Source organism: Artibeus jamaicensis, unplaced genomic scaffold (assembly GCF_021234435.1).
Source record: "Artibeus jamaicensis isolate MK-2021 breed Jamaican fruit bat unplaced genomic scaffold, CSHL_Jam_final contig_465, whole genome shotgun sequence".
Taxonomy (NCBI): domain Eukaryota; kingdom Metazoa; phylum Chordata; class Mammalia; order Chiroptera; family Phyllostomidae; genus Artibeus; species Artibeus jamaicensis.
In genome coordinates, this window is record NW_026521843.1 from 25,819,200 (window position 1) to 25,844,241 (window position 25,042).

Below are 25,042 nucleotides of genomic sequence, written 5' to 3' on the forward strand. Positions count from 1 at the left end.
TTTTCATATAAGTGACTGTAAATGGGAAAGGATGACAGGATTATAAGAAATTTTATGAAGCTTACTATTGAAATACTCACAAAAGGAAATATACTACAGAAAATATCTGAAAAAAATGTAGTTGTATACTCTGGCTAGTGTGAACCAGTGGGTCACTGGTTCGATTCCTAGTCAGGGCACATGCCTAGACTGAGGGTCAGGTCCCCAGTGGGTGCACAAGAGACAACCACACAGTGATGTTTTTTCTCCCTCACTCCTTCTCTTCCTCTCTATAAAAATAAATAAGATCTTAAAAAAAATGTAATCCTGTACCTTATGATGATTCTTGTTTTTTATTTTGTGTATGGTAGACTATAAATTTTCTGACCCTTGGTTTCCACACTGTGTAGACCTTTGAAAAAGATTATATTTTATTGAACGATAAGACTTGTGTTTCTTAATTGATAATATATCACATAATTCACAAGTTTAAATACAGTCTATCATTGTCAAATTACTTATTTTGTAGAAAAATGAATTTTTATTAATGCCTTTTTTGGTTGAGTGATTTATAGTTTTTAAGGTTTTTTTTAAATAAGTATTTCCAAAGAGTCTTTCATAAAGCATGAATCAATTTTATTTTCATAGTTTGTTGTCATTTAGTTCTCTCCTATATTTTCTTATAGAAGTTTCATAGTTTTACATTTAACACTTAATTTATGGATCATTTTTAGTTAATTTTTGTATGTAGTACAAGGTATGAATTAAAAGTTTTTGTGTTTTTTTTGGCTCACACATACCCAATTGTTACAGCACCGTTTGTTGAAAAGGTGTTCTATCTCCATTATATTGTTTTATGTCTTTGTCAGATCGGTTGGTCATATATGTGTGCGGTTCTTTTCTGGACTTTTTTTTCTGTTCCATTGAGTCCCTTTGTTGTTCTTCTTTTCCCCAATATACATGGTTTTGATTATTGTAGCTTTCTAGTACTTTTTGAAATCAAGTACTGTTAGTCCTCTAACTTTGATTTCTTTTTTTGAGAGCTGTTTTGGTTATTCTAGATCCTTTGTATTTCCATATGAATTTTAGAGTCAACTTGTCAATTCTCTCCAAAAAAGCTTGCTGGCATTTTGATTGGGATTGTATTAAGTCCATGGATGAATTTGGGGGAAATTTATATCTTAACAATATTGAGTCTTCTATGAATACAGTGTGTCTCTCAGTATCAACAGTTCATTCCTTTTTATTGTTCATTATTGTTCCCTTGTATGGATGTACCACAGTGGTTTATCTGCTCATCTGTTGGTGGACATTTCCGTTGTCTCCAGTCTTTGGCTCATAGAAGGTTGCTCTGAACGTATGTGCACAAGTCTTTGTGCAGCAGGCATGTGGGCATGCGCTCGGTTGGGAGTGGAATGGCCTTATCATGTGGTAGGAGTATTTTCCACTTTTTAAGAAACTGCAGACTGTTTGCGAACACGATTGTACAGTTTTATTTCTCCATCAGCAGTGTGGAAGAGTTGTGGTTTCTTCACAACTTTGCCAGCCCTTAGTTAGTATGGTCAGTCTTTGTAAGTTTAGGCCTTCCAATAGGTATTTAACAGACAGTGTAAACTGTGGTTTTTGCATCTGCGATATTTTTGTATTTCTTTTTTTTTTTTTTAAGATTTTATTTATTTATATTTAGAGGGGAAGGAGAAAAGGAGAGAGGGAGAGAAACGTCAATGTATGGTTGCCTTTCATGCGTCCCCTGCTGAGAACTGGTTTGCAGGCCCGCGCTCAATCCGCTGAGCTACACCAGCCAGGGCAATATTTTTGTACTTCTGTACATCTTTTAGAGCTTTGTTCTGGGATCCACTTAGGTAACTTGAAAACTGTTTGATCTTTTTTTTTGGTTGTTGTGTTTATGATTTTGTTCAGTGGGTATGGAGCTGTCAGCGTTTGGTCTAGGGCTTAATTGTTCCTAATACTTAGGCAGTACCTTTCTGTAAACTCTACCCAGTACATCGTGAATTGTGATTTTTCCCAGTGTGGCTGGTTGGGAACAAGGCTGTTCGTGGTCGTGTGTGAGCACTGGGCAGTGTTCCCCCTGATTCTTTCCGTGGCTTCTGCTGGTTTTCTCACATGCATTCATTCACTCTTTGGTACTGTGCTGGAGGATCACCGTTGGAAGTCTCAGGTTTTCTTTTTTCCTAGTTCTCTTGTCTTCTGAACCCTAGTTGGGTTGATCTTTTTTGTCTCTCAGCTTTGTCTCCTCAAATCTCGGAGTCTGTCATGCTCTGCCTCAGTTTCCCCTCCTTGCACTGTTGCCTGGAAACTCGGGGGAGCAAGCAGGGCCAGTGTTGGGGCTCACCTTGTTTGCTTCTTCTCTCTCAGGGCCCAGTATTCTTGTCTGATGTACAGTGGTCCAGTGTGAGAAAAGTGGTGTTCCGTGTATTTTGTCTTCCTGTAAAATTGTAATTCTTAATTGTTTTGGTTGTTTCAGACAGGAAGGTAGAGCTGGTCCCTGTTATTTCAATGGTCTGAAACAGGAATTCTAGTAATTGTAAAGAAAAAAAGTTTTAAGTGAGGTATAAAATACAGTGGAATGGGTAAAGCGTGCAGGTCAGTAAGTTTGTACTTATGTCGATGTTTCTGTTGCCACCATTCAGATGAAGATAGATAAACTTTCTAATACCCCAGTAAGTTCCCTCCTGCCCCTTCATAGTCATTACCACCCTCCTCCTCCTCAGGTAGTTACTGTTCTGATCTGTATTACTATCTGTTAGTTTTGCCTGGTCTTTAACTTTATTTATGTAGAGTACCTACAGTATTTACTCTTTTTTTGCCTATTTTCACTCAGCGCCATGTCTGTGGCATCCATTTATGTTATTGCTTGTTACTCATTTTCCTATTGATGGGCGTTGAATGATGTTTTTGGCTTCTATGAGAAAAGCTGCTATGAACTTTCTTGCACAAGTCTTCTGCTGTACGTTAGGGCTTAATTGTTCCTAATACTTAGGCAGTACCTTTCTGTAAACTACTCAGTACATCGGGAATTGTGATCTTTCCCAGTGTGGCTGGTTGGGAACAAGGCTGTTCGTGGTCGTGTATGAGCACTGGGCAGTGTTCCCCCGATTCTTTCCTTGGCTTCTGCTGGTTTTCTCACATGCATTCCTCTCGTTCCTCTTGGTGAGTGAATGCCTAGCAGTGGAATTGCTGGTTCATGGGGTGGGGAATAAATGTACTTTGGCACTATTGCCAAAAAGTTTTCTAAAGTGGTTGAACCAATTTTCACTTCCTCTGTTTTAATGTATGGGAATTCCAGTTGGTTTTTGTTCTTGATGAGACTGGTATTTTCAGTCTTTTGAATTTTAGCCATTATAGGACCGCAGGCTTTCTTTTAGTGCAGCCAAAGCATGATACTTGGGTTGAGTAATATGAGGGCTAGTGCACCAGCTGTAGTGGTTTGCCTGGTACAGAGGGACTCCCTGAACTTAGGAATTTCAGTTTTAAAACCAGGACAGTTTCAGTCACCCTAAATGAAGCTCTCAGCTGATTTAGTCAGCAGGATATGGAAGTAAAAGCAGGAAATTCATACAGTCAAGCCAAGCCCAAGTACAGATAAGGACCCAGGCCAGCTGTACTCTCTAGTTAAAAAACCAGGGACCCACCCCACTCACCCACCTTCTTCCTTTAGTCTCATCTTAAACTGTGTTTCTTTAAGAAGGCTCTGCTGGCTCCTTGGGTACAGTAGTTTTTTCCTCTGTCATACTTCTGGAATACCTTACATGATTTATAATATCTATGACACTTGGAAATACATATTCTTATGTATTACACATATTCTTGTATAATCCTGGATCAACTATAACCTTTATCAGGGTGGGACTTTAAAGAAAAGGTTTTATTTATTTACTTTTAGAGAGAAGGGAAGGGAGGGAGAAAGAGCAGCAGAGAACCGTCAATCAGTTTCTTCTCGCACATTCCACCAACAGGGGACATGGCCCACAGCCCAGGCATGTGCCCTGACTGGGAATCAAACGGGTGACTTTTCAGTTTGCAGGCCGGCACTGAGCCACACCAGCCAGGGCAGGGCAGGGCAGGATTTTTTGTCTTCCTTGCAGAAATAGCCCCAGAACACATTGGTTGGCACATCAATAATTTTTTTTTCTGAGGATGGGGGATGAAACAAATGGCAGGGCAGGTCGTTGGGAGATTGTTTTTCAAGTGGTGGTTGAGCCCCACCTGGAGTAGTGGGGTTGCGCGTTACACTGCAAAGGGAAGGGTGCCGGCTCCATCCCTGGTCAGGGCACATGCCTGGGTTGTGGCCCCTTCCCCATCAGGGCATGTGCGATGTTTCTCTCCCTCTCTTTCTCCCTCTCTCTAAGAATAAATAAATAAAGCCTTCAAATGGTGGTTGAAAGCTCTTGATGATTTGTTAAAAAATCAAAGCAGGGGAAAAATGTGAATCGGAGAGGATGGTGTCTGTTTCTGCTGTAAAATTTGGTTATTTCTTTAAAAAAATTTTTTATTTATCCCTGGCTGGTGTGGCTCATTGGATTGAGCACAGGCCTGTGAAGCAAAGGGTCGCTGGTTCGATTTTGATTCCCAGTCAGGGCACATGGCTGGGTTGCAGGCCAGGTCCCCAATAGGGGACACATGAGCGGCAACCACACATTAATGTTTCTCTCCCACTCTTTCTCCTTCCCTTCCTCTATCTCTAAGAATAAATAAATAAAATATTTTAAAAAATATATTATTTATTTATTTTTAGAGAAGAGGGAGAGAGAGAGGTAGAAAAACATTGATGTGCTAGAGAAACATTGATTGGTTGCCTCTTGCATGCACCCCGATCAGGGACCTGACTGGGGACCCGGCCTGCAGCCCAGGCATGTGCCCTGGCTGGGAATGGACTGCTGATCGTGCAGTTTGCGGGACTCTGCCCGACCCACTGAGCTACACCAGTCAGGGCAAGTTGGGTTGTTTCTAATCCTTTCATTTTGTTCTTTAAGTTTTAAAATTGATAGCAAATGGAAAAATGCAGTGACATGTTTATAGCCTGTATAAAATTCCAGATGGACTTTGAATACATTACAAGGTTGGGCAGCCTTTGCTAGATGCAGTGTTCTTTGAATAAATAAACACAAAGCAGAAATAGCTTAGATTTCCATGGGATCCTAATTTGCTATAGAACAACTCGTAAGTTATTGTATCTCACAGTATAAAGATAAAATTCTAGAGACAGGGTTCTTAAACTCAGTCAAGTAAAAGACCCTTGCTTCATCCAGTTTTTGTTTTTCATTTCATCTTAGACTATACATATACATATACATATATATACATGTATATATGTGTATACATATATATCTTTTCTATCTTTTGACTAAGTGCCTTAATTCTTTTCAGGAGTTCTGTAAGGACAAAACAGTTTTCATCATAATAGTGAGTTGTCATTTAATTACTTTATTGGGTTTCTCATGAGTACAGTAGCAGTTTTTCAGAGGCTGTATGACGTGATGACATCGTCACTCTTCATGGTAATGGGTTGTGTGCTTGTGATTTTTGTGTTTTAAAAATTTCTCCATTTAAGTTTCTAATACAATATTGGCAGATGGGACCCAGAGAAACAAAAGTTCTTTGAGGTCCTTGATAGAATTGAAGAGAAGAATGGAGTCCTGAGACTAAAAATCTTGACAACATCTGGTATAGGTATTCTGCCAGGAAAACTTGTTTTTGTTTTGAAGATATTCTCATATTCTTCTTATCCCCAGAACTTTGTATGTAATGTCTTTTAAGAAATATATATATATATTTAATAATGTTTTTTAAAAGCTTTTATTTGTTTTTTAGAGAGAGGGAAGAGGAGGGAAAGAGGGAGAGGAACATTGATGTACCAGAGAAACATCTATTGGTTGCCTCTTGCATATACCCCAATCAGAGACCTGACTGGGGACCCGGCCCACCACCCAGGCATGTGCCCTGACTGGGAATCAAACCAGCAACCTTTCAGTTTGCAGGCCAGCGCTCAGTCCACTGAGCTACACCAGCCAGGGCTAAGTAATATATATTTTTTAAATTTATTGATTTTTAGGGAGAGGAAAGAAGAAAGAGAGAAATATTGATTTGTTGTACCACTTATTTATGCATTCAGTTGGTTACTCGTATGTGTCCTGACAGGAGATCCAACCCACGACCTTGGTGTATCGGGATGATGCTCTAAGCAGCTGAGCAGCCTGGCCAGGGCTTAAAAAATGTTTTAAAATTAATGTTTAATAATAATGATTCTTAACTGATGCTCAACTGGCCTGACTCTACCTCAGAGTTTCTAAATCAGAATTTCTTTTTTTCTTTTTTTTTTTTTTTAGCATGGAAGAGCAGATTTTTATTTATGTCATTAATTTGTATTCACAGCAATATTACATTCATTTTTATCTAAAAAGATCTAGTTTAGTAAATATATTTTTAACAGCACTGTTCATACAGTACACCAATATATAATGGAAAGCAAATCCCCTAACAATATGCTCTTTTTATTATTTTTTTATTTTATTGATTATGCCATTACAGTTGTTCTATTCCCCCCTTCATTCCCCTCTACCCTGCACCCCCTGCCCCCACGATTCCCCCTCTTTAGTTTATGACCACGTGTCTCAAGTTCTTTAGATTCTATATTTCCCATACTATTCTTGCCCCCTATCTATTTTCTACCTACCGTCTATGCTACTTATTTTCTGTACCTTCTCCCCCCTTCTTCCCCTCCTCCCACTCCCCTGTTGCTAACCCTCCATGAGATCTTCATTTCTATGTTCCCACTCCTGATCTAGCTGTCCTCTTAGTTTGCTTTTGTTTTAGGTGTGGTTGTTAGTAACTGTGAGTTTGCTGTCCTTTCACTGTTCATCTTTTTTACCTTTTTCTTAGATAAGTCCCTTTAACATTTCATATAATAAGGGCTTGGTGACGATGAACTCCTTGAATTTGACCTTATCTGAGAAGCACTTTATCTGCCCTTCCATTCTAAATGAAAGTTTTGCTGGATAGAGTAATCTTGGATGTAGGTCTTTGGATTTCATGACTTGGAATACCTCTTTTCAGCCCCTTCTTGCCTGGAAAGTCTCTTTTGAGAAATCTGATGACAGTCTGATGGGAACTCCTTTGTAGGTGACTGTCCCCTTATCTCTTGCTGCTTCTAGGATTCTCTCCTTCATTTTAATCTTGGCTGATGTAATGATGATGTGCCTTGGTGTGTTTCTTCTTGGGTCCAACTTCTTTGGGACTCTCTGAGCTTCCCAGATTTCCTGGAAGTCTATTGCCTTTGCCAGATTGGGGAAGTTCTCCTTTATTATTTGTTGAAATAAGTTTTCCACTGGTGGCTGTGCCTTTCTCCCTTCTGGTACCCCTATAATTCAGATGTTGCAGCGTTTAAAGATGTCCTGGAGGTTCCTAAGTCTCTTCTCATTTTTTTGAATTCTTCTTTCTTCATATTTTCCTGTTTGGCCATTATTTTCTTCCTTCTGGGTCACTCCCTTGATTTGAGTCCCAGTTTCCTCTTCATCAGTATTGGTTTCCTGTGCAATTCCCTTCATTTCAATTAGTTTAGTCTTCATGTGTTCCTCTAATTTGTGACTAAAATCAACCAGTTCTGTGAGCATCCTGATCACCAATGTTTTGAACTGTGCATCTGAAAGGTTAGCTATCTCTTGGTCGCTTAGATTTATGGGCTCTGGGGCTTTGAGATCTTCTTGAGCCAATTTTGGTCTGTTTGCGCCTGTTAATTATGAGGAGCGGAGCCTTAGGTGTTTACCAGGGTGGGGCCTCCCAGGTCTCTGGGTTGTGATGCTGTATGTGGGGGTGGGGTCAGAGTGGGGGGAAATGGCAGCCCCCTCTGCTGCTTCTCACCACTGGGGTCTGCTTGGTCCCGTCTCACTGCCCACTCCCTCGCTGGTCTATCTGCGCACGAATGTGGGACCACAGTCAACCCGCCTCCATGCACCCTCGCTGGGTACGCCAGTTGCTCACTGGGTCGCTCACTGGGTCAGCCTGTTGCAACCCCACGCCTGGGATCTGCACCTGAGTCCATCTGACCGAGTTTTCATGTGCAACCCCGCTCCGCCAGCTGCTGGTTTCGCCCCTCTTACCAGTCAGGCTGAAGAATTTGTTGTTATTAGACTTCCAAAAAGTTTAATTTTCTGTGTTCTAACTGTGTTTCCTGTTGCTAATATTTTGTTGTCTCTAAACTTGGTTGTGGGAGAAAGCATGGCGTCTCCACCTAATGCCTCCATCTTGGCGGAAGTCCCCTAAATCAGAATTTCTATTAGTAGGGTCTGAGTATTTGTTTTTGTTTCCAAAAAGTGAAAACATTTTGAATTTGTTTTAATTTTCATATAATTTACCTTTTAAATTAGGAGCCATTGTTTTAGGAGATAGGAGTTGTTTTCCAAATGCCAAAGAAAAATCATATTAAAATTTATCATACAAAAAGTAAGATTTTTATCTAGTGCTATTAGTCACTGTCCTAAGCAATTTATATATGAGGGAGGAGTTATGTACACATTTTAAAAGTGAAAAAACTGAGGATTACAAAGAAGACGTAATTTGCCCAAGGCCACACAACTGGGCAGTGAGGTGCTCGACTTCGAACCAAGTGTGACTCTGAAGCCTAGTCTCCTCCCAAGCCTGTGTTAGATCTTCAGAGAGCTGTGGGAAGCACCAGAATGAAATGTGAAAAGGAGAGCCACTTAACCGATGCTTTTTGGTGGTTTACTCTGAGCAGTGTTTTATGCCGTGACTTTGTGAGTCTATCCTTGCAGCCACCGACTTGAGCATTAGCTGGTAATTCTTACCTAGTCTGCTGTGAACGTTTCTTGAGGTTCCATCTCTGTTACTTACTTTACAAGTAAAAGAGCATGGGCGCAAAGATAAATGACCCATCTTTGTTCTCAGGGGACTCTGAATCAGATGACTATAGTGCCAGGGCATATTGTGACAAGTACCTTAAGCTTGTGTTGGTGACACTTTGTAGCAAAGAGGAGTGGATTCCTCCAGCTGTAGATTGACCAAAGTCTCATGGATCAGATAGTGAGATCTCAGAGGCTTCTTCCAGGTTTACCCTGGATCTTCTTGCTGTTAACTTTTCATTCATTCAGAGCTTCTCCCACTTATCACAAGCATTTATTTATAGAAACACCAGACTCTTAGCTGTTTCCTATTTTTGATCTCCCAGGATGAGCTGCTTTTCTTTTCTCCTTCCCCTTTTTAATCTTCAGAACCAAAATTTATTTGTATTTTTATAAATATATTTATTTGATGTGGGAGCAAGAGGGTGTGCAGGGTGGAGGGGAATGAAGGGGGGAAATGGGACAAATGTAATAACATAATCAATAAAATATATTAAAACTATATTCATTTGTATATATTTTAGATATTGATTAATAATGTTACACAGATTGCCAGTTGAAATTTATGTTTTGTCATGATAATAGAGATGAAGAGAAGGGAGATATCAGTAGTGAAATGATTACCAGCTGGAGTGGTTGTCCCCATAAAGAAGAAAACCCTAATGTGAATTAAAGTTTACAGGCAAAAGAAGTGTTTTCTTTCTGTTGAGTACTATTGATTTTTTATTTCAGAGCATTTTTAGGGAGCAGAACAGAGAATAATGTAATGCTAATTATGAACTTACCAGCCAGCTTCTTCTTCTCCTCATAATATTTTGCTTCAGATTCTTACCTTGCTATATGTATCCCTCCCTAAGCCCATTCCCTTCCTGGTTTCCCCATAGGGGAATTGCTGTCTTACCTTTGGTTGGTTTTCCATTCATGTTTTCATGCTTTTGTAATATATGTCTGTATCTATATAGAACACTGGGTTTTGCCTTTAAACAACGTTCTTGTACATATATGTCCTTCTACAGATAGCTTTTTTTTCCTTAGTATCAAGTTTTGAGATCTATCCATGTTAGTGTGTGGTCCACCTAGCATTTTTAGCTACTGAACAGAGTTCCATTATGTGAGTGTACATCAGTACCCCCTTATCCATGGTTTCTGTGTTTACAGTTTCAGTTACCTGCAGTCAACTATGGTCTGAAATATCCTGTGGAAAATTCCAGAAATAAATAGTTAATTTTAATTTAATTTAATTTTTTAAGTATATATTTTTTATTTTTAGAGAGAGGGGAAGGGGTAGAGAAAGAGAGAGAAACACACATCAGTGTGTGGTTGCCTCTCACATGGCCCCCTTGGGGACTGGGCCTGCAACCCGAGCATGTGCCCTGCCTGGGAATTGAACTGTGACCCTGTGGTTTGCAGCCTGCGCTCAATCCACTGAGCCACACAAGCCAGGGCAAGTAGTTCATTTTAAATTTCCCACGGGTCTGCGCAGCATGATGCAGTCTGCAGTGTCACACTGCCCTGCTCTGGCCCACGCAGGATGTGAATCATCCGTTTGTCCAGTGCGTCCACGCTGCATGTGCCACCTGCCCCGTAGTCGCCCCACAGCTGTCTGGGTTATCAGTCAGCTGTATGGCAGTGTTTGTATTCAGATAACTCCAAATTCACCTAGTGCTTCTTCGAGTAAATGTTTATTACAGTATATGGTTGTAATTGCTCTATTTTATAATTAGTTATTTTTGGTATTCGCTTTCCGTGCCTGATTTATAAATTGGACATCACTATAGGTATGTATGTATAGGAAGAAAAGACAGTATATGCAGAATTTGGTCCTCTATGGCTTTAGGCATTCACTGGAGGTCTTAGAACACAGTCCCCATGGATACCAGGTGCTGCTCTATTGAAATTCGTCCAGTCTTTTGGCTTTTTGAGTTTCATTTGCCCCCACCCTCTCTTTTCAGGTTTAGCCTTTCTCCTTTTTAATAAAATTTACATTACACATAGTTCAGTTCTTTAAAAAGGTGTACAACAATACGTGGTTCTTAGTATATTCACAGATTTGTACAACCCTCATAATCATCATTTAACTCAAGTACATTCACTCCAAAAAAGAAACCCATACCCATTATGAGCTCTTCTCCCATTTCTCCCTTCACCCACCCTCTGGCAACAACTGACCCACTTCTCTCCCTTTCTCTGTAGATTTGCCCATTCTAGACTTTTCATATAAATGGCATCTTATAATAAGTGGTTTTTTGTAACTTTCACATTCGTGTTTCTTTAGTATGTCTGAAGATTCATCCACGTTAAAGCATGAATCGACACTTCTTTCCTCTTTAAGGCTGTATAATAATGCCCTATTGTATGGATATACTTGTTTATCCATTTTTTTTTCAGTTGATAAGACATTTGGGTTGGTTTTACTTTTTGGCTGTTAAGAATAATGCTGCTATGAATATTCATGTACCAGTTTTTGTGTTGACGTGTGTTCTCACTTCCTTTGGATATTTACCTAGCAGGAGAATTTTGTCTGTCATATAGTAACGAGCTGCTGAACTGTTTTACAATGCATTTGTATTATTTTACATTCCCACAAATCTTATACAAAGATTTCAGTTTTTCCATTTTGCAAATGCTTGTTATTATCTTTTTTATTATAGTCATTCTGGTTGGTGTGAAGTATCTTGTAGTGTTGACTGGAATTTCCCTAATAACGGATGATGTTAAACATTCTTTCATGTAATTACTGGTCATTTTCTTATCTTGGAGAAATGTCTGTTCTTATCCTTTGCCCATTATTTCATTATGTTGTCCTTCTGTTCTTGAGTTATGATTTCTCTATATATTCTGGATACTAGATTCTTATCAGATACATAATTTGTAAGTATTTCCTCCCATTCCGTGTTTCTTTCCTTTCTTGATAGTGTCCTTTTTAAACACAGAAATGTTAATATTAATTCCAATTGATCTATTTTCTTTGATTGCTTATGCTTTAGGGTGCCACAGTGAAGACACCAATTGCCTAATTTAAGGTATGAAGATTTTTACCTGTGCCTCCTTTCAACAGTTTTATGGTTTAGCTCTTACATTTAGGTCTTTGATTCAGTTTGAACTACTTTTTGTATATGGTGTGAGGGTCAAAAGAACGTCTTTCTTTGACGTGAGTACCCAGTTGTTTTCAGCACCATTTTTATAGAAATCTCCCCCCGGGAGATTGCCTCGGCGCCGTTGTCTAGAATCAATTAACTGTAAATGTGTGGGCTTGTTTCTGGACTCAGTGCTGTTCCATTGATGTATGTGTCTAGTCTTACATCAGTCCACATAGTCTTGGCTGTTGTCGCTTGGAGTAAGTAAGCTTTACAATCTAGAAGTGGAATCCTCTTAAATTTGTTTTTTGTTTTTGTTTTTCAAAGTTCTTTGGCTATTCTTGGTTGCTTACATGCCCCTTCTTCCCTGTGTTCTGTCCCTTGTTCAGTTTCCTACATTGATCGGTTCTTTCCTCTGGATTTATACATGTCATGTGCCCAATCTCTAAAGCTTTGCCTGAGTCCCTGATTGAAACCTGTTGTTGAGACTGCTCTTCTAGGTGGATCCTTTGGTGCTCTGGACTACTCAGGAACTTCAGGATTACTTCTTCAGTGTGTACAAAAAAGGCAGTAGAATTTCGGTAGGGATCACATTGGATCTGTAGATTTAGGAAGTATTGCCACCTTAACAGTATTAAGTCTTCCAATCTGTGAACATTATCTTTTCATTTCTTTGGGCCTTCTTTAATTTCTTTTAATAATGTTTTATAGTTTTTAGGATACAAAGTTTGTCTTTTGTTAAAGATAATCCTAAGTAATTTTTTCCTTTTGGTGCTTTTGTAAGTGAAATTGCTTTCTTAATTTGTTTTGGATTGTTCATTGCTTGTTCATCAATTATGTAGAAATATAATTGATTTTTGGTGTTTTTTTTTTGTTTATTGATCATTTGCCCCTAGACTGCCAAACGTTTTTTTTCTCTTCATTCTGATAGTTCTGTGAACTCTAAATTATCATAAAAATCGTTCTAGTTTTGTTCAACCTGCTTATTCTTTTTTTTGAGGGTCCCCCCCTCCCCTTAACAGGCAGGCTTGAGTTGCATAATACTAAGCTATTCCCGGTCCAATAATGTGCCTTCAAACATTTGGGTACTTGTTATTAAATGTATCAGGGAACATTGTTAACTACTTGCTTTTTTCTATGGTCTGTACCAGCTAATGTCGTTGTGGGCTGATAATTTCATTCAGATAGAGACCTAGGAAGCTTGAGAATATAACCTGTGGAGAACTGTCCTGCCCGCTCCCTCTCCACCCCTCCCAACTAATACATATGATTCTGATCTCTTCTGAAGAACACCCAGTTTCAAGTCAGTAACAGCTCCTCCTTCCCTGTGTTCTGTCCCTTGTTCAGTTTCCTACATTGATTGGTTGCCTCCTCTGGATTTATACATGTCATGTGCCCAATCTCTAAAGCTCTGCCTGAGTCCCTGGTTGAAACCTGTTGTTGAGACTGCTCTTCTAGGTGGATCCTTTGGTGCTCTGGACTACTCAGCTACTTTGATTTCTTCTCTGACCTCTGCTTCTTGGATGTTATTTGTGGCAGCCTTATCCTATCCCCTTTCAGTCTGCATGTGTAATTAAATTAGCCTTAGTGAGCTTTTTGGCCATGCTTTCTCCCTCATCTTGTAGTCTAAAACTTTTAAATTTGTGGAGCCTCACGTCATGCACTATATTGCACATACAGTAATAGGTACAGTGATATGTTGCCCCTTAAAACTTCATACAATCCCTTGGTACAGTTTTCTTCTGTGCTGTTTTCCTTCCTTGCCCCAGTGCCTTCTTCCTGGTAAACTATGTGTATGAAACTTTTCTAACTGTCAGGAAAGTACAGTAAGTAATTTGCTATCAGTCTCTTCTGTTACTATGTATACTGTGGGACTTCTAGTTTAATAACTTTTGGAAGGCATTTGATGTTCCATCAAGCTTTCGATCAAGGTAGAATGATTTTAGAAAGTTATGATTAAATATTTTACTATGTATGTGCTTTTGATGATGATGATAGTCATATTTGGTCTTTTAAATTTTTCATTGTCTACATGCTAGTTTCTACCATTATGCCTTTTTAAAGTTTTTTAGGATGTAAATGACATGGGAGTCATTCCTTTTCAGAAGTCAATGCTAATTTATAGAAATATGTAAATGAAATTTAACTAGTAAATTTTCAAAAATGGGTTTCAGATGCTCGTGTGGTGGTTTCCATCTTTGGTTCAATTGGATGTCAGACATTTGAGTCCTTTCCATGCTGTGCCAAGAGGATGTGTAAGAAAAGAAAAGTTGCTGTTCTTATCTGTAGAGCTTGTTGCTGTTCAGCTCTATAGGGTACAGATTAGAATTTAGTTAGCTGTGTTTTACAGAACAATTTATCAAATCCTAATTAGGTAAACAATGTCATTTTGTGTGTGATCTTTGCTGGTGCTAATAGTGCCAATGCAGCAATAACTTCATTATTCTCTACTTGGTGAGATGTTATTAGCCTTGCAAGTAAGTGGCTCTTTTAATGCTCTGTTTCTCTTTGAGTAGTTCATTAAAAAGAGTAGTCTAAGAATTTTAAATCACTTCATTCTTTTTGTTGAGCTAGGTGAAGTCAGTTTTTCAGGTTCATTTTCCATGTAGAGCTTTCAGAATCTGAAAGTAGAAACGATCTGACACTTAGCTCATTCATTACCTTCGCACAGTTCAAGAGAACCGCCACAACCGGGGGACTGTGTGTGAGGAAGACCTTTTTGTGGTCCCGGGTTCATAGATAAGAACTTTTAAGAATGGCGAAGAACAGAAATGTGTCGTCTTTGTGTGTGTGTTGCCAATCAGTGTCCCAAGATTAAGACCTTAGAAGCCTGAACTTGGGCTCTACTTCCTGCATGAAGAGCCTCCCCGCCTCTGTCTCACACGCTCCGTGCTCCCACTGTCCTCACAGTCACACACATCTGATCTAGGCAGAGTTACAGAGGATCTATGAGCCCTCCAGAGGTATTATATTTAAAAAAATTTGTATCTAAAATTACTTGTGATTGTATCTATAAAGGACATTTGATCATTCTTTTTTCTTTTTAGAGTGTTAAATACAGTGCTTTTTTTAAAGGGAAAAAAAAAAAGCCTGATGTAAAACTTGGTTTTCTGTCTCTTCCATCCCTTCTGCCCAACTCTGCTTCCCAAAGGCAAAACTCGGAGTTGTTTCTTCTTGGAAACGTTTTGCTCACTGCTTATCTCTAACACCTTGTCTGCCTGTTTGGACGGATACCTTATACATACACCAGTGAATCTTGGTTGAGTGAACGAAAGGTTGTCCTCACTGTTTCAGACTCGATAGTTCACTCTACAGTTCTGGGTCGAACACCAGTCTTCCTCTAGGTGACATCGCTCTGCCGTCCTGGCACGCAGCATTGCTGTTCCCGTGCACTTCCCCGAGTCTGCTTTCTCTGCACAGGACCTGCGTTTCCTTTCCGTAAACTTCTGTGACTCTGTGACCTTGGGTTAGCACTTACAAAATTCATTGTGCTGGGAATTCAGTCTGGACCTTCATCTGGCTCAGTAAGGGGAAATTTTCTTGAATCATTTCTTTAAGAGGTAAAGAATCTGTTTTCTGTGTTGTTTCTTCCTGGACTTTTATTGTTAGGATGTTGGACTTAATGAATGTTCTTTAATTTTTTTTTTTATCTTTTGGCGTTTTTAGTTATTTATCTTTTTGTCTTAGTGTTGTAATTTCTGGGGGATTTTCTTAGTGTTACCTTGTAATCCTTTTATTAGTTTTTTATTTGTTTTTTCAAATAAATGCGTTATCCTATTTTTTGTTTTTCTGATAATTCTCTTTTTCAGTAGCATATTCTTGTCACTGTGATGCACATAAGACTTTTAACCCTTTCCCTTTGTGTTACGGCTTTGGCCCCACCCTGCCCCTTTCTCCCAGTACTTGGTATCTTTGAGGGCAAAGTCAGTCATGCTCTGTGTTCTTCTCTCCTGCATGTCATCTTCTGTGTGCTCACGGGTTCATGGATTGTCGCTTCCTTGTCTAGGCTAAGTGGGAACTTTTTTACATCTGCTTTCCATTGTCTAAAACTGTATTTTGGTTGAAAATCTTTTATCATTTCTTCATTTTTTCATTGAAACTAAAATGTTAACATTTTAATTATAATTTTGTGTGGTGTTCTGGCAGAAGAGGAGATATATATACATATATATATATAGACACATATATGTGTATATATGTTCCTTCTGCCATTTTAAAATTGTAGTTATTCTTCCTTTGATGCTCATCTAACTTAATTTTATGGTTGTAATTCAAATGAAAGCTAAATATGTAAATTTAACATTAATTAGTGTGAAGGAATGGTTGATTTTTATCTGTCTTAATATGCAGATAGATAATGTGCTTTGTAATAATGAATTTCTGAATTTTATTTGTGTAGAAGAAATTGAGGAAGAGTCTGAGACAACAGTTGAGGCCGACTTGACTGATAAGCAGAAACACCAGTTGAAACACAGGGAACTCTTTCTGTCGCGCCAGTATGAGTCTCTGCCTGCAACACACATCAGGTAAGGACTGCTGCAGAGGTCGAGGTGAAGTACTCAGTAATATTGTGACGATTGAAAACAAACAAACCCCGAAACAACCTTTCTGGAAGCATTTTCCAAATTCTGCTCGTGATCTCGCTCAAATTAATTTACTAAAATGCTTCATAATGGAACCTTATCTTAGAAATTTATGGTATTAGCATATCAAAGCCCCGAGAATGTTCTTCAGTAAAGTACCCACTCAGCTTTATTTTAATCCAGACTTTCCCAATTTATTTGGGTATCTGTTAGCGTCCAGCAGAGATTATTTTGGGAAATGCTGGTCTTCTTCAGATTCCTACAACATTAGAGTCATTAGAATCCAAGAACTAGGACCCAAGATCTGGTTCCCATGTAGGTGACTCTTGACCTTGTAGAGTACATGGCCTTTTGTTTTTCTTTTGAGGGCCTCTGGGCTGAAAACTTTATATCCTTTATTACTCACTTGCATTTGCTCTGTGCAGTAGTAGGATGCAACAGTGAAAAACTTCGGTCTTTGGTTTGTAGTTTGGGCAGTTGTGGAGGAATGATGGTGGCCTTACATGATGGGCTGATAGTGGTAACATTTAAGCATAAATAGAGTTGAGTTGTTTCTCAGTGTACCCTCTCATAGGTCCATTTGGGAGGCGTAACAAAATGTTTTAATTAAAAAACAGGTAGTTACTGACCCTCAGGGTCAGGAAAACACCGGAAGGAGTTGGCGTTTACTCAGCCTTTGAGACACCATGGGGTGTGTTTCAGGTACAGGAGACAAGTGAGCCCAGGTGTGAGCAGGGAGTAAGTACCATGTGTCCAGAGTGGTGGGTGTGAGGAGATGGAGGGGTTTTGTCTCTTCAGCTTAAAGAAATTCCTTCAACTCTTGTTCACAATCTTTATTTCTTATATTTAGCTTTCTGTTAGTCATGGTTCTCTTAAAAGCCATTAATATACAGAAATAAAATATATTAACCATTTATTTCGATGATTGTCCCTCCTCTTTAGCCCTCCAGTGTCAGTATTGAATTTAAGCCTGCCCTTTTGGGATTGGACGGGTTTGGAGAGTTCCAAAGCTCTGATTTGGTCCTTGTGCATCACATACACATCCCTGCACACCCATAACTCACCTTCGGGGACCTTCGTGCATACTTCTCTTTTCAAAATAGACAGCGGTAGATCTTCTAAGGTAGGAAACGTATGACAAAGATTCTGTAATTCCTTTTTCTCCAGGTCTTTTAAGAAATGTCCTGATTCCCCCTCGATAATAATAGTTAACACCATTATTAGTGCTTTATTGAGGCCTTTTAGGGGACGCTATGTTTAGATTGGCTACAGTTAGTATAGTCTGTATGAATTAGGTCCTTTTACTGAAAAAGATAGGCCAGGTAGTTTGAAGCAGTCATTTTACCTACCAGTAACGGTATTTCAGGAATTAGGAGAGTAAGTTAATTTTTGCCCAAAGACATAGAACGTGAGAACATTTTATAATTTTTTAAACGATATATGTAACTAATTAATGCTAAAGAGCCATGTGCATATATTATTTAATTGGAAGAAGCTAGAAAATAAAGATTCATTTTAAACTCAAGAAGTTATGTGGCCAGTTACAGGAATCTTGCCAGAACAAGAGTCTGACAAATGTTTTTTAAAATGTATCCAACTCACACACAAGTATATTTTTAATGTAACCTCCTGATAGGTTTGGAATCTGTTTACAAGTAATGTTGGTTTCCACAGATTGCTTGGAATGGAAAAACTGGTGATGTGTTTTTCATCTTTTATAAGGACTGAGGGAGTATATTGAAATACAATAATTAAGACACTTTTGTATTGAACATATACATGACCAGACTGTTGAATATATTTCCTGAGAATATTCTAGATTGGATATTTTAATAAGTATTTGGTAAGTAAGACAATGTCCCTAGCTTTGTAAACTCAAGATGTTTATTAGGTGGCAGTTTTTTTGAATTATGATGAAGACACAGACGTTTGGTGCTTCTCTCACCAAGCTGAAAGGGACATGGTCTCTTCTCTAAACAGCTGAATGGGGTCAGAGGCAGTCTCTGGCCAGAGAGAGGGGTCGTGCTTGCCAGCCCTCATGCTGATGGAGAACAAGTAGCGCGTTGGAGCAGTCTTGACATTTTGCTGCTGTTGAAGTTGTGCCCTGTCTATTTCTGCTACAACAGGAGGGAATTACTGAAGCCCCATTGTTCTTTGGCAGCAAAAAGGGGTAATTTGGTGAATACTGGCTTTTTATTCTCAGGGACAGTATCATGTGCCCAGAATCTCCTTGTGCCATACGGCACATCGGAGAAAACCTGACTGAAGCATTCCTGAGGTCCATTGTAGTTTGTGAGTGATAATACTGGATGCTCTGAGCTTCTTGAAGTGGCAGGGAAGCAACTCTTTGTTCCTTCTGCTTCCACTGGAAGAGAGAGAGACCAGGACAGTTTTCTGGGTAGGGTTACTTACCTCTTGTTTGTGAGGTAGATAGGACTTGAGCAATGGGAATGTTCTTGGAACATTTTTTGCGGTGGGGGGGCGTGGTGAGAAAGGGGAGAGGCAGCATGACACAGTGCTCTAGGTCATTAATGATAGATTATGTGCTCCATACATTATAAAGCACTATAAAATTGGTTGTTATGCCAGCTGCTGGACTTGTTCTGTCTAATACTGTATTCAGTCTTCTATGTAGCCCATGTTTATAGAACTTGGCTTTTAAAAATCTAACATTTATTGAACCTTTATGCCTACTGTAATTCTACTTGCTTTACATGTATCTTGTTTAATCCTCACAATGACTTGATAAAGTAGGTCCTGTTATAACTACCCCATTTTACAGATAAGGAGAGTGAAGAACAAAAAGGTTAAGTAACTTTTCAGACTCACAGCTTTTAAGTGGCACATTTGGAAATTGAATACAGTATTATGATTTACATGACTGTTATAAAGTATCAGGCACAGAAAGAAAGCTGTTTAAGTTTAAACTTGTTGAATAGGTAGGGTCTTTGATTTTTTTCTTTAACATAATCTTTTCTGTTTAGATGCTCTAGTCAAATGGACAGAACTAAATTAAAAACTGAGTTAAGTATATATACTAAAAGATAATGTTACAATGCTAGATACATAGTAGCATCTGGGGAGTACCTACTGTGTTGGGTACCTGAGTTTATGCATGTCTTGTATACAGTCCAATGTCAGTTTTTCTGCATCTTGAACACACAAAGCCTGACTTTTTAAAAGCTGCTAATTACAGCACTGCATGTGCAATGATTAATGCCTTCTCCTACCTTCTGGTGCAGCTGGTTAGTCATATTTAAAAAGAGCCAGTCCTTTCCTCCTGCCCACCCTTGGGACCTGGATCACACAGCCTTTGGAGCTCTGCTTCCATGTGTGTTAAAAAGCATTTTTTTAGGTATCTGTTGGTTATTCGCCTCACTTTGTCCTTCAGTAAGGGCTTTGGACCTGATGGTTTCTTGTTGGAGTCTGTCTTGTTATGAGGCATTTAGTGGTGGTAGAGAAGCCAGCGTACTTGTGCGGGTCGTCCTGGCCCTCGGTCAGAGCACCACTGGTGAGGAGGATCCTGTCTACCTCACTGCTTTACCGTGTTTTGTTTTTTTTTTAAAGACCAGGGCCCTGGCCCATGCGGCTCAGTTGGGGCGTCGTCCGTTACTGAAAGATAGCAGATCTGATTCACCACCAGGGCCCATACCTAGGTTGTGGGTTCTATCCCTGGTCTGGGTGCATGTGGGAAGCAAGTAGTGGATGCTTCTCTCTTGCAATAGTGTTTCTCTCCTTTACTCTCTCCCTGCTTTTAGCACTGAGGAAAGAAATGTCCTTGGTTGACGATTAAAAAAAAAAAAAAAGGCCAGAGAAGTGATTCCAGAACCTAGATTAGTTGTCTGTAGTAGGATAGGTGCACATTGTGTTCAGTCTCTTATTAGTGGCAGAGCACTTCTGAGAAAGCCATCCATTCTTTTCCTTTTAAACAATTCTTAGGTTAGGATTGCAGAATGCAGAGGTCACCATCATTGCTCTGGAGAAGACTGGCTGCAACCACTATTTGTAGTGAAGTTGTCTTGGTTAAGTGATTCCTTTGTTGCTTTTAACATGGTTTCCTTGCCTCAAAAATAAGATGCTTTCTTAATTCAGTTGAAAAAATATCTTGAGCAGCTGATACAAATCTTGGGGCTTATGAAATATTGGTCTAGATTATTCTAGCCAGGCATTGTCCTAAGAGTGCAAGATTCATGAAGGTTGGTATCTTTTTTTCCCTTTTGTCCTGCCTGCTGTGGAACATAGTAAATGGTGGTAGCCAGTCTAGAATTTGAAGCTTGTATAGTTTCCATTTAACTTTATTTTTGTTCTTTAAGGAAATGAAAATCATCAACAGATAATAGAATAATCTCTTCTCAGTTACCACTGATATAAACGAATTTTTAGATTGTGTACTTTTCTCTTTTATGAGAATTAAAGATTTGGATATTGACTCAGGCCTCTGAGGGGAGTGACTTACTCAGATAATAGGCTTTTACCTGGGGGCCTAGGCAGAGGATAGGAAATCTTTTCTTACATGTTGGGTTGTCTAAAAAGTTCGTTTGGTTTTCTTCCGTACGATGGCTCTAGTGTCGCTTAGTTGTCTTTAAATTCATTTGAAACAATTTTGTTAGATTGTATTGTGACAACTGTCCTATCAGTGTGCATTTAAAAAACTTAACAAATTGGTGAATTTTTGTTTAGCCATTTCAGTATTGAAGAAGAAAGACAACATGGAACATTTTTGGCATATTATGTTTTATTATTTCAAGAAAGTTAAATATGCAATTGAAATGTCAAAAAAGATTTGTGCAGTGTGTCAAGTGGTTTGCAAAGTTTCATGCTAGAGTTTTCTCGCTGGATGATGCTCCAGGGTCAAGCAGATGGTCAGTTGAAGTTGATGGCAATCAAATAGAAACATTAATTGAGAACAGTCAGTGTTATACCACATGGGAGATAGCCGACATGCTCAAAGTATCCAAATCAGTAAAGTTGCTGGTGAAAATGAAAAATGTGTCTTTTATTTTACCGAAAAAACCATGCAGACTTTTGGGCCAACCCAGTACATACAGGGGTGGGCAAAGGGGCAAAAGTAGGTGTGCAGTTGTGAGTACACAAAACAAAGTTTATTCTTGCATTATTTACTAATTATTGTATTATTCTCCATACGAACCACTGTAAACCTACTTTTGCCCAACCTTCATCGCCACACACACAAAAGAATTTATGAGCAGCATATAGCACCTTGAGAAGGGGAGGCATGCACAGGGTTCCAGCCGACTAGCAGTACGTGGTGGAGCATAGCTCGGTCTCTTCCATGAGGGTGTCAGCGTAGTCAGAGAAGCGAGGTCATAGTGAGTGTGTCGTGTGCCTGACTCGGCAGCTGCACTTCTCAGATTTTGTCTAACAATCTCTCATGTAAGTTTGTGGAAATATATGTACTGACTTGTTTATTTCTTCAGTGAATGGTTTTTATTTTGTGAATAAATAAGATTATTTTCATGACTAAGTATGCATCTGCATCACAAATGTAGATAGGAACTTGGTATTTGATGGATTTCAAAGCTTTTAATATCAGAAAATATAAGCAACTTTCATCCTTTGCTTTTCTGTATTTCTAATTTTTTGAAATGAAAACACTCTGAATATATAATGGGAAAAAGTGTTATTTAAAAATTTGGAGCCCTGGCTGGTGTAGCTCAGTGGATTGAGCGCAGGCCTGCGAACAAGAGGATCGCGGTTCCATTCCCAGTCGGGGCACATGCCTGGGTTGCGGGCCAGTTCCCAGCAGGGGTCACAGGAGAAGCAACCACATATTGATATTTCTCTCCCCTCTCCCTCTCTCCTTCCCTTCTAAAAATTAAAAAAAAAAAAAAATTGGACCTAAGGAGGGAAAAGGCATTCATTCTGTGTTCGTTTTCATCCCCTTTTGGCCGGGCCCGGATGAGGACAGGAGCCGGAGATCACTGAGAACTCGGCACCCTCCTCCCCTGGTGCAGGGGTAACATTACCTATTGCCGTTTGATAGCAGACCTGTTTCTAATGTAAGGGTGTACTTTTAAAATGTTTTTATTGTCTAATGCTAAATTTTCTTAAAAAATTATTCTGTCAGTTTATATTTCCACCATAGTGTGTTATAAATATGCCATTTGCTGTTCTCATTATCACTGGATTTTAAAGTAAACTTTTATTGTTGATATTCTGATAACCAAAGAATTACAACTTATGGTCGAAATGTGAAAAATGCGGGGGACCCCACCCCCATCTCTGTTTCCCTTTCTCACTCACACTCACAGCCCTAAAATTCCCCAGCCCAGCAGCACTTACATTTGGGTGTATTGTTGATGCATTTTTCCTTCTAATCGTACGTGCGTTTGTTGGATTTTGGCCGCACGTTGCTGGAGTCCAGTTGGAGTGACAGAGGAGCTGCATCGTCCCCTGCTGCTGCGTAGTGCATGTTCTGGGCTGCTGTTGTCACCTTTGCTCTTTCTAGGTTGATTGGTTTGTTTTTAAATATGTGAGGAATATAGTTGGAAAGCAAATGATGGAACAGCAGGAGGAGGGGCGGCCAGTTACATAAAGAGTGCTGATTCAGAAATGAATCCGAGTGTCGCTGTTTGGAATAGGCAAAGATTTCTTAAGATTGTGAAGAGAGTCTGTTTTCTTGAAGTTTTACTGTTTTACTTTTCACATTTAAGTTGATATTATTTATATGGTGTGTAGGGTTTGTTAGAAAACTAGACATTTAAACGTTTAAAAAGATACCATTTACAGCATCATCAAAAACAGCAAACACCTAGAAATAAATCTGAAGAAAGATGTGTAAAAATGGGGAAAGATGTGTAAAAACTGTATCTAGAAACTACAAGTATTGCTTAAGGATTTAACGACTCATGTAAGTGCAGGATAAGTAAATGCATGACAGTATGTCAGTTTTCCCCATGTTGTTCCAAATTCAATATAGTTCCAGAGAAAAGCTCAGCGAGATTGTGGGTGTGTGTGTGTGTGTGTGTGTGTGTGTGTGTGTGTGTGTGTGAAGTGAAACTGTCTGCAAATTAGGCTGATTGCAAAATGTATGCAAATGGGAAAGTTTGAAAGAGGTGAAAAGAAGGCATTTTCAAAGCATAGTTCCTGTACTCTGGGGTGTCCCCCTGGTCTCTTTCTGGGCTTTTTGTGAAGTCAAAACCATCGTCAATACAATATTAAGACTATTTGCCTTTTCCCTGTATTGATTTTGCAAAACCAAAAAGCACACGCACGAGCAGTGGTGGATGCACTGCGGCACCTCAGCGCGGTCAAGGCGGTGGCAGTAAATTGCTGTAATCGGCGCTGCGTTCTTCATTTCTGTGCACCTGCACTAAAAACAGAAACAAAATGGCCCTAAAGAACGTGCCTAACAAAACAGTACGATTTATTAATTGTAATAAATCTCAACCCTTCGTGTCTTTTTAAGAATTGAGGAAAAAGTCACACAAACTTTATTATGTAGTGTACAGGGTACAAAATACAGTGCCTTGTTTCAAGAGATTACGCATCTTTTTAGCATTCCGTGTGATGCCGTGGGAAGTTTGCGTAAATCACTTACGTTCCGAATGGAGGTGAGATGGTCATTAAAAAAAATGACTCATGGGATTGTTTGAAATGTGAGCTGAACTAGCTGCCTCTATCATGGAGCACTGTTTTTACTCGGAGTGCCCAGCGAACGACACACCGTGGTTGTCTGGACAGGAGCGCGTACTTCACTCTGTACTAGGTGCTCTCCCGTGTATGATGTGCAGCCATGTTTTTGACCCAAACTTTCAGGGAAAAAAATCTTTTGTTTTAGATTTTTAATTCATTTTTTTACTCATTTATGTCGAGACACTTATTTTTTTGTATTAAAGGAATTTTAACATTTATTTTTAACATGTAATGCTACAAGAAATTTTATGTAACACATAATTACAAAAGAACCAGATACAAGGTATTTCGGGCACTACCCATGTACAATGCACATCCGTATTTTCCCGTCAAAAATTTGGGCAAAATAGTGCATATTATACATGGCAAAATATGGCATTTGGTGGATGTTTTTGAAAATGAAATAAACTTATGACTTAGGCAAAAATCTAGTTGGCTCCTAAGCCAGTCATTGAAGAGATTTGTAAAAACATAAAGCAGTGCCACTGTTCTCGTTACAATTTTTTTGTTTTGGAAAGTAGAGTAATTATTCATAAATGTTTACTAATATAAATGTTTATTTTTATTTTAAATTAGTAACTGTTAAAATTCACTTTCAGTTTTAACTTCTAACCTCATAAATAAATACTGGCAGGTAAAACCCGCCAAAAAAGCAGCAGTTCTTTGAGGTCCTCAGTAATTTTTAGGAATGTAAGGAATCTTGAGACAGAAAAGTCAGAGAACCATTGACAAAGTCAGTGTAGAAGAGCAAATACATTAAGAGGTTGATTATCATTAGATATTAAGACACTCATATAGTTACAGTAATTAGAGTAGGGGGCGGTCCTTAGTAGGAACATGGAGAAATAAACCAGTGGAACGTAATAGTAAA

General features: G+C 39.0%; 1 protein-coding gene across 6 annotated transcripts in view; it reads left to right on the forward strand.

Annotated features, from left to right (window-relative positions):
• Positions 1–25,042, forward strand: part of MTA3 (metastasis associated 1 family member 3) — a 167,146-nt gene that overhangs the window by 40,905 nt on the left and 101,199 nt on the right. For all 6 annotated transcript variants that reach the window (XM_037162081.2, XM_037162082.2, XM_037162085.2 and 3 more), the window contains one exon: positions 16,332–16,458. In XM_037162081.2, the coding sequence (XP_037017976.1) occupies positions 16,332–16,458 (127 nt within the window). The remainder of the gene's footprint in view (positions 1–16,331; positions 16,459–25,042) is intronic.